The sequence below is a fragment of the Pholcus phalangioides genome, unplaced genomic scaffold, assembly GCF_987345545.1.
Source record: "Pholcus phalangioides strain wild (caught in Gottingen) unplaced genomic scaffold, Ppha-v1.0 ptg000007l_1, whole genome shotgun sequence".
Lineage (NCBI taxonomy): Eukaryota > Metazoa > Arthropoda > Arachnida > Araneae > Pholcidae > Pholcus > Pholcus phalangioides.
This window is the reverse complement of record NW_028301600.1, coordinates 50,970,673-50,985,434: the sequence shown is the minus strand read 5'-3', so window position 1 is coordinate 50,985,434 and position 14,762 is coordinate 50,970,673. Positions and strand designations below refer to the sequence as shown.

At 34.3% G+C, this 14,762-nt stretch overlaps 1 protein-coding gene and 2 non-coding genes across 3 annotated transcripts in view; 2 read left to right on the top strand and 1 right to left on the bottom strand.

The window, feature by feature from the left end:
* The window catches only part of LOC149085452 (Kv channel-interacting protein 4-like), a 161,590-nt gene that overhangs the window by 115,079 nt on the left and 31,749 nt on the right, over window positions 1-14,762 (top strand). The window contains exons 2-3 of the mRNA XM_089233954.1: window positions 12,058-12,179; window positions 13,534-13,603. Of these exons, the coding sequence (XP_089090080.1) occupies window positions 12,058-12,179; window positions 13,534-13,603 (192 nt within the window). The remainder of the gene's footprint in view (window positions 1-12,057; window positions 12,180-13,533; window positions 13,604-14,762) is intronic.
* Window positions 4,427-4,500, bottom strand: TRNAS-GGA (transfer RNA serine (anticodon GGA)). Its single transcript has one exon. It is a non-coding gene; the product is annotated as a tRNA-Ser (tRNA).
* Window positions 4,952-5,023, top strand: TRNAA-AGC (transfer RNA alanine (anticodon AGC)). Its single transcript has one exon. It is a non-coding gene; the product is annotated as a tRNA-Ala (tRNA).

Genomic DNA, 14,762 nt, shown 5'->3' with positions numbered 1-14,762 from the left:
AATCACATAGGAACTTATATAGGTGCGCAAACGCTAGATGGAAACAGCAGACGTCATTTAAAATAATACGTAACACACAAGAACGACGAAGAGGAATTCCTCTACAATAATTTATTTAGGAACAATACTATTACAGTAAATACTCGAAGTTTTTGCCAGACGCACTGACACACGAATTAAATCGACGCTGCATCTACTGCTGGACTTTCTTAAAAATACCAGGATTACGGTGCAACTAGGTGTATTTACATGTGTGTGACGCAACAACTCCCTGTACCGGCTCCGGATGGCGTTTGCGAACCTATGTTCGTATGTGATTTTGGATTGTTATCGTATGGCTGAATTGCCCTTTTGTTTTTGAAACACCCTGTATATTAAGGTAAATACGAGTATACGGCACCTAGGAAAATGCATAACTTGATTACAATAAGTGTTACAAATGATGTCGCTGCAGTTTAATGCATTTATCCGCACCTTTCACCATGCTCCTCATGACCTGATGAAGCATGAACTGCAACGGTGATGTTCATCTTCGGCTCTTCCGAAATGTGTGAGTCATTTTTGTGTGCAGTGTATGAAAATATCCTTTAATTATATTTGGAAGTCTGTGGGTGGCCACAATATTTTAAGGAAGATTCTGTCATCAAACATTTCTTTCCCCCATCACCATGGTGGGATTTGAGGTATGGGAAGGGTAACGTTGTATCTGGCAGTCGTGTTCATCTTCTTCAAGTAAGGCTACGAGCTGTCCGACAATGTCCAGGTACGCTAAATCTAAAGTCATGTAAAAAGCAAAGGATCAATTATTTGTCGCCTTGACATGACATTTCATAGGACGCAGCGCTGATTTGAAAAGAGATGTGTGTTTTCAAAGCACTATGTCCAATAGCTTAGGCTACAGACATAACTACCAATATGAAACCATGTTATTTGTAAAAAACACATGATTCAAAGTGGATATGTCCTCACTATACAGTGATCGGTTAAGCAAACAAACAAAAACGGAAAAGAATTTATTCGGCAACGTGTGGAGTGCGGTACAATTCTCAATTGTATACAATAAATATGACAAATATTTTTCTGTCTTTCCTCACCGCACGTTCTATGTTTATTACTTTAAATGAGAGAATTTGTACAGTTGTTGATTTGTACAGATTTGTACAGTTCTTGATTTTGAATGATGGATTTCATTCCAAACTAATGCATTTGTCAATGCATCTCCCCAATTTCGATAGTGTGATTTTAAACATCGATACATATCTTGTAACTTCAGATGCTATTTCTTTTAACAAGTAATTACGTTCAAATATTCATAACATTTGCTTTGAATTTATTCAAACAAAATATTGCTCATTTCTCTTCAGAGTATTGTTTCAAAATTATAACGATACATATTATTTCATTTCATAGGAGGAAAATGAATTAAAAATGACTACGATACTGTACATATACTTTGATTATCTACTTTTCAACGAAGTAATTTAACTAGCTATACACTAGCACTTGCTTTGGAAATATTTGATATAAATTTCGACGATGGAATTTCATATATATTTGCTATCCATATTTAATCCTACCGGGCTCTTTGGAAGCAAACCACAAAACGAGAATGTTTCTGTTTTTTCGTTTTTTGAAATGTGAAATTCATTACATATTCTCCATGTTAAAGAGAAAAACCAAATTTAATTTACTTCATATTTGATGGATTTTCAAAACGGAAATAAATTGTACTTCGAATGGATTTGCAAAGAACTAACTGTACTAGATTTCCACAAATTCAATTATTTTCTGATTGAACTTCCCGAGTCGGAGAATTGATATCGGAGAATGATCAATAAATAACGGGTCTTCCCAAGACAACTACTACAACTGATCAAACTCCAATGTTGTCACTAACAACATATTATTCGGTTCCGGTGAAGTGGTTCAGTTTAAGTCGTTCTTCTGCTGCAACAAAGGGCTTTTAGAGTTTTCACGACTTTGAAACATCGCTAGTCAGAATCTTTTCTGACATACATGTACATCTCTTACTTGTAGAAAAAAAGAGGACGCTAAGACTAGCCAAAAGCATATGACTACCACTCTGATTGACTAGCTCAATCTGTCGTTATGAAACACGGGAGAAAAAGTCTTTTTGAATTTGCTATAAATTTTCGGTCCCGGTCTAATTAATCCCCGTGGCATAAAACCACCATAGTGGGGCAAAATGGTCAAATGACTGACCAGTTCATCAGATTATTACACTTTATTCCGGCAAAATTTATGCTAATGGTTCTTGCCCCGATTAGAGTTTAGATTGCATAACAAAATAGATGCTGTCGGAGAACAGATCTGTTGTTTATTTATTTATATAAACCAAACCTGAACAATTAATCGGGTTTATACAAAAGTTTCTCTTGCATACGAAAACGATCCAAATTTATGTGATTACAATGATATATTTTTATATCCCCATTAGTTATCTGTTTTAAACTACGGAAAATGTTTACGATGGTCTGTGAATACTTGTAATCAATTCCCATTATATATGAAGCGAATTGCGTACAAATTGTTTCTTCTTAATTTTCGCATGATTTAAATCTAATAAAGCTTGATATATCACGCGATTGTTTTGAACGTAACGGATTTGTTTCTGCTTTAAATTTCTACAAATTCTGCGATGACAATTCCACGTATTTTAACCCCTTTGCTTATAGATTTTTGGCTATGAATTCAGACGATGCATTGTTTTAATAATTACTGAAATTATTCAAAACTAGAATCTTTATTCACACGTAGGGGGGATAGGATAAAGAGATGAATGAATTTTATTTCTTTCGTTATTGATCCTTCCTTTTCTTGAGAGGAAGGAAAACTATTGAGCCGAGTTTAACTTTTTTTCCAACTTCACCTTATGGGTTGCTAAGCAACAAACTTGCAGGGAAAGTGATCAATTTGTTTGTTGAAAAGTTTTAGCCTGTGCATTATTTATTTAAAAATTTTATCTGTGTTAAGCAATTTTCGATTACTTAGAGGAAATCACCTACAACAGAACACCAAGAATTAAAAGCTAATGATAATTGTATGAAGCGCAAAAATAATGATCGCGTTCAATAATTTCAATCTAGCCGTATGCTGAGAGCATAGGTAACAGGGCGTATAGCATTTTACTGGCGAACCGTTGAGTCTAGAGGCATACATCCAATATGAAAACGTATCCAAATAACGGGTAGCACTCAGATATGTCATTCATATTGCCAGGGATTGTATAAGTATTAAAATAAAAACTTTTTATACAGTCTCCGTGTGCCCAAAACCCAATAAGAGAGTTGTTGCCCTGTCTCTCCTGATGCCCCCTAAAAAAAATCCACGTTTCTAAGTGCAATATTCACTGAGAGTAATTAGGGAAAAAACAGCATTAAATGTGGGTAAAATGGTTTATGGTCCGCGTTTAACATTGTTTTTCCCAACTTTTCTCCGCGTTTTGAATTCGAATATCTTGGCGAATATTGCACTTCGAAACATGAATTTTTTTACGTGGCATCAGGAGATACGGTGCAACAACTCTATGATTGGGTTTTTGGGCACACCGGGATGGCATGAAAAGTATTTTAATTATTTTATTAATTAAACAGCCCTTTGCAACATAAACGACATATGAGTAACTACAAGTTATTTCTATGCTTTTGCTAATTGGAAGTATGCTCCTCTAGTATCAACGGTTCGCCAGTAAAATGCCATACGCCCTGTTACCCATGCATCCTGCATATTTGATATTTTTTATACCAACTTTGAATATCAATATATTTGGTCTAGCACAGTGCTAGACATAATTATAAGGCACTCTTAAATTTTAGTGAAATCACAAGGAGCAAAGTAAAAAATATCAAAAATTTTAGCTATTTTATGACGGTGCAAAATAACTTTATACCAAATATTGGGAATTTAAAAAAAAATATTTCCATCATTTTTTATAGAAAAAAAATATATATAGTATAGAAAGAGACAAAATTATAAGACACCTGCTGAGTTTTGAGGGAAAAGTAAAATAAAATTGAAACAAATTAAATATAAATTTACCATAATAATTTAATTAAATTTTATATTTAATTTGGTAATGGATTCAACCAAATCAATGAGAGTGTCACAAAAGACATCAGTCCAAGACTGTAACATGGCGACTTTAAGATGTTCGATGGAAGAAAATTGCTTTTTGCCTGCGTATACTGATCTGCAAAGGATGCCCCCACAAGTTTTAAATGGGGTTGAGGTCAGGGGAATGACCCTGCCATGAAAGAACATTTATAATTTTGCTAATAGCATTTTTGCGAGCTATTAGCAGAATGTACCACCGTAAATTGCATGGAATCATTCAGCATATACATACGCAGGTTTTTGAACAACTGGCTGTTGCGAAGATATATTTCGGAAAGAGAGAAAATTCAACTGCCCCTGCGGGGAATCGAACCCACGTCCTTTCACTTTCCGGGTGAATGCCCTAGACCACTGGACTACAGAGGCATAGAATCTCTCAATCTTTCCTTGGAGCTCGTGTACACTGAAAGGGACCGTACATGGACGAAAATATATCTTCGCAACAGCCAGTTGTTAAAAAACCTTCGTATGGTAGCGGAGAGTGACGTCATCCTTGTATAAGTCGCCATCTGGTGGCAACGTCAGCAGTTGTGAGCTTGGCCTGAGTCTGGTCCGGCCGTCCATGTACGGTCCCTTTCAGTGTACACGAGCTCCAAGGAAAGATTGCGAGATTCTATGCCTCTGTAGTCTAGTGGTCTAGGGCGTTCACCCGGAAAGTGGAAGGACGTGGGTTCGATTCCCCGCAGGGGCAGTTGAATTTTCTCTCTTTCCGAAATATATCTTCGCAACAGCCAGTTGTTAAAAAACCTTCGTATGGTAGCGGAGAGTGACGTCATCCTTGTATATACATACGCTCCAAGGAGAGGAAATTCTATCTGTCTTCATAGCTTAGCTGGTAGAGCACTCGTCAAGCAAACGGGAGACCGGGGTTCGAGTCCCCGTGAGGGCAGAGTTTCGTCATAGTCAAGATGAACCTACAGAAAACCGGACGCATTTCTCCTGGACTTCTCTTCTAATACTCACCATCTCTATTAAACAAACCTTTCATCTCTTGAGGATATACTTTAGACCAAATCAGATAATTCTTAAAATATCCCATATTACCCGAACCATAATGTTTGAAGAAATGACATCTCATCTAACCGGAAAGAACCGTTAACCGTTAGCTAAAAAATGAGTAGTGGATAATAAAATAACTACACTTGTGGTGTACATTGTGATTAGTTTCAAATTATTAGGCTCTTTTCTAATAATTAATAAGCACTTTTGAAAACTAGTCTGAGTAAATTTCTACAGGTAGAAAAACAAATATTCTCATATAGCGCAGCCTCGTGACAACCTAGTGACACTGATTCTATAGTATCGTGGGGAGGGAGGGCATTTAGAAGTAGTTTATCACTGTTCCACTTGGGGCCATACCTGAAATCGGAGAACATTCAGTATTCCATATTATACCCGACTATTTCATACTACCCGCATTTTCTACATACATGTAAATAATTACTATTAGAAGTTGTCTGTAATCATGTTATGGATTTGTTGAGATTTGAAACAGCGTTGATCAGCCGAACAGCTTTGATATATTATTTTAAATGTAGAAATCAAAATATGCATATAATTTTTTGGAGTATATTTCTCCTTCAAAATAGACGTAATTATTTGAGACACATTACTGTACGTGATAAGGGATAATTGAGAAGTGCGAAGAGTTTCAACTAGACTTTGAAGAATGCTTTTAGAAAGTAAATATATCTTTCCAATGACACAGAAATAATGATATATCTTATTTGTTATTTCCTTTCCCTTTCATTGACAGGAAACAAAAGCCAAATTTAGCCATTCGGAAGATTCGCGGCGGAGATTTAGCGTGTGGTTCTCTAAATTTGAATCGATCGATCCATTTCCCCGCTATTCAACTGAAACAAAGTGTTGATGTCCTTTTGTCCGTAGTTGTTCAAGTGCAACAACCAAAGTGAACGTATCTATAGTTTCGCATCGAAGTAGCACTGAAACTATTGACCCATTTATTAGACGAGTTTTCAACTAATCGTTCGAGCCTCAAGAAATATTTACAATAAATGCATTGATAAATCTTCTCTGACCAGCTTCTTGACAGCAGATGGAGACTCACACGTTGAATTAAAGCATACAATATATATCAATAGTAGTAGCTATTCCCTAGTAAATGAAGTGAGAAATGCGTCAGTTTAAATACACGTCTTGGGTGCCAGCCAACGAACGTTTCCGAGGAATCAGTTCCTATTCAGCGTATGAAAGTAAATTTGTACTCGTTTAAAGAAGCAACGGGTCGTTGGTTAGAGATACGCAGTTATTTTGTCTCGAGAGAATTAGAGATACTTATGACTGATTATGGAAGAAGTTTGCCAGAAATGCTTGTGTAGTTACAGTGAGGTGATGGGATGACGACATATATTTCATATTAAAAGGGCTGTGTTAGCTGTCGTATGGAGAAACTTTAATTTACCGAGTACTTTATTTACATTTGTAACGTTTCGATGAACATCTTAGCATGCATCCATGGCATTAAACAGCAACGACGAAAATTCCCCAAATCTTTTTCATTTCAAAACTTTTTGTTTCGGTACTCGCATGTTTTTATGACCTCATATTTTACTGTGAATAGCGTCAAAACATTGTATGGTCTTGATAAATATCTGAAGTTGGTGTATTCTGAATTGTGTCTACAGCCTTAACTATTCATCAGAATGGTGTGAAACTTTATGAATGTCTTACGGCCGTATTCACCAACACAGTTTAAACTGCAATCGCAGGTGAAACGATTGAAGATCGAAACGGATTGGTTAAATTGAGGATTTTAACCAATCTGTCTCGATCGCTAATCCTTTAACCTCCGATTGTAGTTTAAACTGTGTTGGTGAATATCCTTAAATGCCGTGGTGGGCCTCATTTCATACCCCTCATGTACTTCAGCTTGCCATCCCTTGAGAAAAAAATACATCTGGTCTATTCTGTTATCAATACCTTTCAAGATGGTTGTTTACACACTTTACCGTACCGTACCTATATCGTCACACGGCGATTTCTAGCCAGTGGAGTTGATTGGGAAATAAAGGCTCCCTCTATCAGTGATTGCCCCCAGGCTCGGTAGGTAATGAACTTGTTTCTTACGTTCTATGCCCGAATTCGAGGACCTTGACGGTAACCTTTATAGTGGAAGACGAGCATCTTACCACTGCGCTACTCGGGCGCTTGTTTGTTGACATGTGTTTGACAAATTTATGACATTGTTCTACATTTTCCTTTATATCATTTGTCAAAGATTCTGTGGGGTACGAAATGACAACATTGCGTAAAGCATTTTTTGTCTGACGGCCGAAGTGTTCTGATCGGAATGGAGTCTCGGAAGATCGTCTGTTATTTCGATGACGATTTCAAATTAATCATGCGGTATTGAACATCCAAATTTGAGCATTACGGCAGTGCTGTTAGTGAGAACCGTACCGAAGATCTGCAGGCTCGACATGTCACAGTGTAGTGTGACACACTTCATATTAACACTAACTTTGTTGCTTGTGAAAATATGGTAACTACTTTCATATATAATAGTTATTCACATAATTTTCTTCCAAAAAAAACATAATGAACACACAAAATTTTTAATATAAATCATCTGAATCTGCCTTATTATTACTGGGACTGCTGATATGATGAAATCAGTGAGTTCATGAGTTCATCACGAGTTCCTAATTTTATTTGTGGTACTGCTTCTTTTGTCAGCAATTGTTTCTAGATTCAGGGTCTAAATTTTTGGACTATCGATCCTGATTCTCATGAAAATTAGTACGGTCACCAATTGAAAATCTAAGATCCATCAATTATAATTTTCCGCGCTGTTTGTGTCTGAAAAGAAGTTACTGTTCATTTTGCTCATGGAATTACATCCTATTTACGTTCCAGGACAGGACTTGGATACGTGCGAGGGACGAGAGCAGTATCAGGCCACAAAATATTAAGGGCCAGGAAAATAAAATAGATTAAAATGCATTGTTAGGCAGTTGCGATGGATTATGTAGTCAAAGTCCTAGCTGGAAATTGAAGAAGAATAACTAGTATAGCTCCTAAATAACAGTTATTCAAGAAGTACCATCAAAAAACCTTATTATACAGCATGTTTAGGAAGTCTTTGTTGAAGCCTTTTTCTTCTGAACTGGTTATTGAAACATACCTTCAATTGAAAAGTATTCAAATTACGTGCTCATTTTACACATATGTCATATATTACCATCTTTTCCCCTCCAAGAAAGCTTTCTGAACATGCTCTAGTTATATGCCATAAAACCCTATATTCGCCTTATAACGCACCTATACAGTTGTTGTAGTGAGTCGTAAAATGACTGAATCACCGCTGATAACCAAAACACGAAAAGTGTTTTAATTTTTTTGGTTTTTTACGTGCCCGCGTTGGGCATGTGGTTGAAAAAAATACATGACGGGTAAGAATTTTTATATGCCCCGGGTATGTCGGGCAATAGTTTTATTCAGATCTGATAGATACCCTGCATTTCAACTTTTTTGGGGAAATACATGAATGCAGTTATTTATATATATATATATAAATATCACTCATTCGTAAGCCTTTCCTTAACAATTGTGTTAAGGTGCAACTGTGTAAGGGTAAAACATATCGTGCAAACAGTATCGTTGTTTGAATATTTTATTATCGGTCATTAATAATTCTATCTGAAGCATAAGGTGTCGATGGAGGATTCTCTCCTTCATTTCCCATAAAAATAGCGGATAAAAGAAAATTTTTCCTTTGTCACTTGATGTGACATAATAAATAAAAAAAGGTTAAGTCTTAATTATCGTTTCTCTAATAATGTAAACGTCTCCGAGCATTTCTTTCTCGTTATTTCTCAGTTCTCAGAGCTAGGATAATCTTATTAGAGGGAAGAATAAGCCATTCATTTAAAAAGACGCAACCCGAAATTCCCTTGCGTAATTATCCGTTTACAGATCATCAAGCTGATTAAGTTACAGTTATATAGATAAATTGCCTTCAGTCAACTCATTAATGCACCTCATCAAATTACAAACTGTGTATCTAAAAAAAACAATAGGAAATTTTATATCAACAATATTTGCAAAAAAAAAACACCAAAAAACCGTTATATCTGTTTACCGGGTTATCCAATAATTTTCCTTGCCGCATTTCACTGGTGAATCAGTAGAGGAATAATAGAGCCATACTTTCAATTAGAAAAAGTATCCAAATATTGTATAGAACTCAGATACGCCATTCATATTGCTAGGAGTTGTATAGTGATTGTGAAATATAAAAATTAATTTTTTATAACGACACCCTGTTTTCAAAAACTCAATTAGAAAGTTGTCCTATTTTTCCTGACGCCAACAAAAAAAAATTCCACTTTTCTAATAGCAGCATTCATTGAAATATCCGAGCTCAAATATCGGAGAAAAGTTGTTAAAGAACAGCATAAACTAACGGACAACGCTTCTTTCCCTAATTAATGCTGTTCTTTCCTAACTTTTCTCCGATATATATTTGAATTCAAATAATCAGCGAATATTGCACTTGGAAACGTGGAATTTTTTTGTTGGCCTTAGGGAAGGCAGGACAACAATTTTATACTTGGATTTTTGACGAGAGAGTGTCCGTATAAAAACTTCATTTTTGTATTTCAATACAACTTGCAATATGAATTACGTATCTGAGTTCTACACGTTATTTGAATACTTTTCTAATTAGAAATATGCCTCTAGGATCAACGGTTCTCCAAAAAAACTGCGGCAAGGAAAATTATGGAATCACCCTGTATATGAAATATACTGGATTTATTGGTTAAATTACATTTTTGCTTGATTATGAGAACCTCTACAGTGTATATACATCAAGTTATACTCTTGAATGAACTAAACACGTTTTTGAAGCAAATTAATATTTTATATAACTATAGGAGATGTAATAATTCTCTCTCCTCTCCAGTATACAGAGATAGATTCATTACTTTTGGTTTCTTACCGTATTTCAAAAACATCGTCAAAGGAAAAGTACAATTTAATCTGCTCGTAAAAACTAGGAGTAAAAACAATTCATCCCGTTTTCCCGGAGATTAAAATATCATTTCCGTTTTTCCACGCAGCAATAATTAAATTAAGCATTACGTTTATTTTTATTCTAATTTAAAGACATTAGTTTAATTAATTCACAATTTTCGATCAACCTCTACTGAAAGAAACATATAATATTAATTCACGCTAGGGATTAATTTTGTGCTTCACAAAATTTTCATGAATTTATATTCTTCTTGCAACGTATTTATGTTACATTTTTTGCGCATTTACCGATTGCTAGGTTTTTTTTTAAATTTCAAATCGATATGTGGCTAAAAATTAAAAAGAAGACATCTCTTTTTCTTATTATATGCAAAGCTTGAATTAAAAAAAGTGAAAATCGTAAGAAATTGGTGAACTTGATAAAAAAAACAATTTATTTTCTTTCAAGTAACAAGTTATATGCAATTTTTATTTATACTAAGACGTAATTTTATCAATCCTTCTTACGCGAATGAAACACTATGTAAATTGTGAGAGAAACAATTATTTTCAGTTTTCTGTGTCTTGCGTTTGATAAAAGTATTTGACTATCTAGACAATCATAATTTTTACGAATACGGGGCATTTCATCGGGTAGTTCACGATGAAATACATCAAGAACTCCACCTTAATGGTGTCAAGAACATGCCGTGGAAAACTTGTCTTTCTAGAACGACAGACAAATGTCTTTTCTGTCATATACTTACGTCTTTATGTGACGCACCCGTCTTCAACCTTTTTGACGTTGAGAAGTGCTTCAGAAATTCCAAAGCAATCCAATTAGCAAGAGGAAACTGTTGAACCCGAACGCTTCTTAACGCCAAAGTCAGTCGCTGCTTTTGATCTCTGCTTAATGCATACATAGATGTCATCCTAATTACTGTTTTAGATTCAACAAAAGCCGGCCATCTCCAACACGCTAACAATTTAGTCGCGGATTCCACTCATCATACATTACTACATAGATGCATACGTCGCAATGAAAAAAAAGAAACAAAATACTAGGAAACTTAACATGATTAATAAACAGTTTTATGAAAAAATTCAACTTCATTTAAATTAAAATAGGTAGTTAACCCTTTGATTGGCGAGCATTGAAATATCCAGAGGAGAAAAGTTTTGAGGGGTATAAAAATGAGGTACTCTGAATTCCATTACATGACAAAAGAAATTATCGCCAGAATTAAAAAAAATATGGGGTAATGCACTTCAGGGAAAACGCCGTATTTATATGATTTACATAGATTTGAATAGCATAAAAATTTAATTTGTTGCTTACCAACTTACTTTCTACCGTTGTTGGAAAATGCACTGCAATATATGTCCTCCACACATGTTATTTCTTCCCGACATGCAAAGGTTAAAAATCGTTCTTGCTTGGCTCCTCAAGAAATAGAAGATATGTGCACCTTTGAGCCATTCTGCTGTAGGAATTATAGAAACTTCATGGACAGCTCATAACTAAAAATCGAATGTTTACGAGTTGCTTAGAAGTATCATTGCGGAAATCCAATCAAAATATACAACGCCTTTATTTGAAAACTGTAAGAAACTCATGTGTTGCTTTTCAGAGCAACACGGCCATATAAAGGGTTATAATTTGTTATTGCACAAATCGATCTTAGTTGGAAGGTATTTGCGAATCATCAGTATTCTGGACACTTGGATAAAAATTGGATTAACCTATATTTATAAGAAAAAGTATAATGCTCGTTCATGACTTCCAGGTTTTCTTTTGACAAAAAATAGATTCGAAACCACGCTCAGTAATTTTACTCCATATAATATCAATGCGTCAACTTTCGATTGTGTATTAACATTCAGTGGTTTGTAGGATATGTTCAAAAGAAAACGTTCAAAATATCTTGTTTCTTCATCTTATAGATAACGAACTGGAAGAAGAACTCTTTGTGGCTAGATACAAGCCGGAGCGGCTAGACGCATTGTGCAAAAACACGAAATTTACCAGAAAAGAAATACGTTTGATGTATCAAGGATTTAAGCAGGTAATTAGAATGAGTGTTACATGCAATAAAAAACTCAAACGACAAGCTTCGTATTCCATCGGACATTCATAGTAAACTTGGCTAAATACCAAATATGCAATTTAAATACTTTAAAAGATTGTCTTTATCCGTAATAGTGTATTTTTTTGCAAGACCCATGAGGCATATAAGTAATATTGATGGTTTTTTCGATGGTGAATATAATTTATATTTCTAGGGTAATTTTCATTTTCGTCATTTATATTATGGACTATCCGTGCCCAGGATCAAAGAAATTCATTGCTGCTTTTCCCTTTTTTTCATTCTTTAAGGTGTTTTTCCATCTTTCGATCAGTAAAAGTTTCGAATTAATATAGAACTTTTATGTGTGTATGGTTCTAAAAACTTCGCATTAATAGAGAAGCTTTTTGATTATAATTATCAAAATGGTTTTTGAGTTCACTTTATCACGTGGAAAGCTTCTTTTTACGTAAAACATAAAGTTTTTTTTCAATTATCGGTTTATAGGTATATGCATAACCACGTCCATACTTATAAATCTTAAACGTAGAAAATTTAGTATTTTTCAAACGAAAAAGTAATTTATCTTCAGGATGAAATGAAATCCTTGTTCTTTCCAAATCATCGATTTTTTGGACTTTCCATCACTTTAATTACAGCTGAAAAAAGAAATATGCGATTTGGCAATTTGCGCAGATTGAACGCATAAAATGCATTGTCATTGTATTGAGAATTTTTCCTTTGTGCTCATACTCGAGTCTTGTTTGTCCCCTCTGTGACTATTTCCTTTTCAACTCCTGTTAACTGAAGTGAAATTGATGGTCTATATATTTTTCTGAGCCGTAGGGTGACTTGGAAATCTACCATAAAACTTCTCGAGAGTGCCATAAATGTTGCTAAGTCGATTCGGCGTGATTTACATCAAACCATTAAAAGATACCTCTGCGTGAACAACACGTTGAATAAACAAAAATACTTAAACACACCGACGCATAAATCAAGAAAAATGTGTGAATCATAGTTATTTGTGATGGTCTTTGCGGTATAGCGAATGTTTATTTACAGAAATTTATTTGTTTTCATGAAACCTCTTCAACTGCAACGTGATCATTGATGCTAAAAATGATTAGATTTCTTATATTTCAAATCTGTAGAAAAATAGCAAATCAATTATACATTCATATTATTTTTCACATTTTTCTCTTGTTATTTGCATTAATCAGACACACGCAAGTGAATCTTCAGATAATTACTATTCTGTTTCTGTATTGACACTAATTGAAATACGTAAAGTTATTTACTTGCACAAGCGTACTTTTTGAAGTGACACACAAAAGTACTTTCTATTTTCTAGGAATGTCCAACCGGAGTCGTTACGGAAGATGTTTTCAAAGATATATTTGCGCAGTTTTTCCCTCAAGGAGGTAATTGTGTGTGTATATTCATTTATAAGAAATACCACATTCCCACTGAATTCATATCGTAGTTCACAAATTTGGTGTTTTCTCAGACATTCTACCCGGTAAGTAATGAAATAACTCCATTGCATGGGCTCACAAATGAAATATTTCTCAAAAACTTGATTTGGTACTTCCAGTAGTAAAATAAATACAAAGGTAAGTAGTTACAAGCAAATACTGCAAAATTACATATAGTAGCTAGGTGTTTTGCATGAAGTATTCTGGCATTTTAGTGTTTTGAATATCCATGGAACGTGTAATGCATTTTGAAAATAAATGTGTAAAACATTTTAAATTATTTTCTATCAATGTATTATAATAGAATTTAATAAGCTCATTTCCTGATTCGTTCGTGGGATTTCTAAATATGAAGTCTTAGTCAATTCAACAGAAACAACGAACAATTTCGCCAAAATACATAAAAAGATATGCTACATATGTAATTCAAATCTTTGTGCTCAAAGCATTTTTTGTTGGTGAGCAATTGTTGACATCAAAGTTTTTCATTCATTTTTTTTGTGAGTAATTGAATTTTTTTTCCGTTTTAGAAATAAATTTTCTCACTTTTTACTTTTTTGAAACATATTTTTTCTCATCTTTTGCTTTATATTTTTTTAAATAAGCATCGCCAAATTCTTTTGTTGCAGAGCGTCCTCTACTTTTTTGGATAGCATAGAATTCTCGTAATAAATTCTCAAGCAACTAGAGACCATAAACTGACTTAAATAGCAACGTTAATTAGCATAAACTGGTGAAAACTAGGAAAATTTCACTCTTTGTTAGAAGGCTTAATTTAGTTTTCTAAATCACAAAGATGCTCTGGGAAATAAACCTTCGAGAAATTCAACAGTTTCTTTCAATTCATTCTTATTAATCAAAAGGAGCAGTAAGATCCTACACTAAAGAATTCCTTCTGAAAATTTTGTTTTGTTCGCTCCTTTCATGGCTTCCGAAAGAAATAATTTATCATTATTATTTTGTTCACAGGCTACAATGTGTTCAAAAAACTTTGTGAATTTTAAACGTCAGGAAAATTTTATTAAAAGTAGAAATTTAAATGATTGTGTAGTTTTCACTTTTTTCTAAATTTCATTAAAATTGCCATCGAAAATGCTGGTTGATG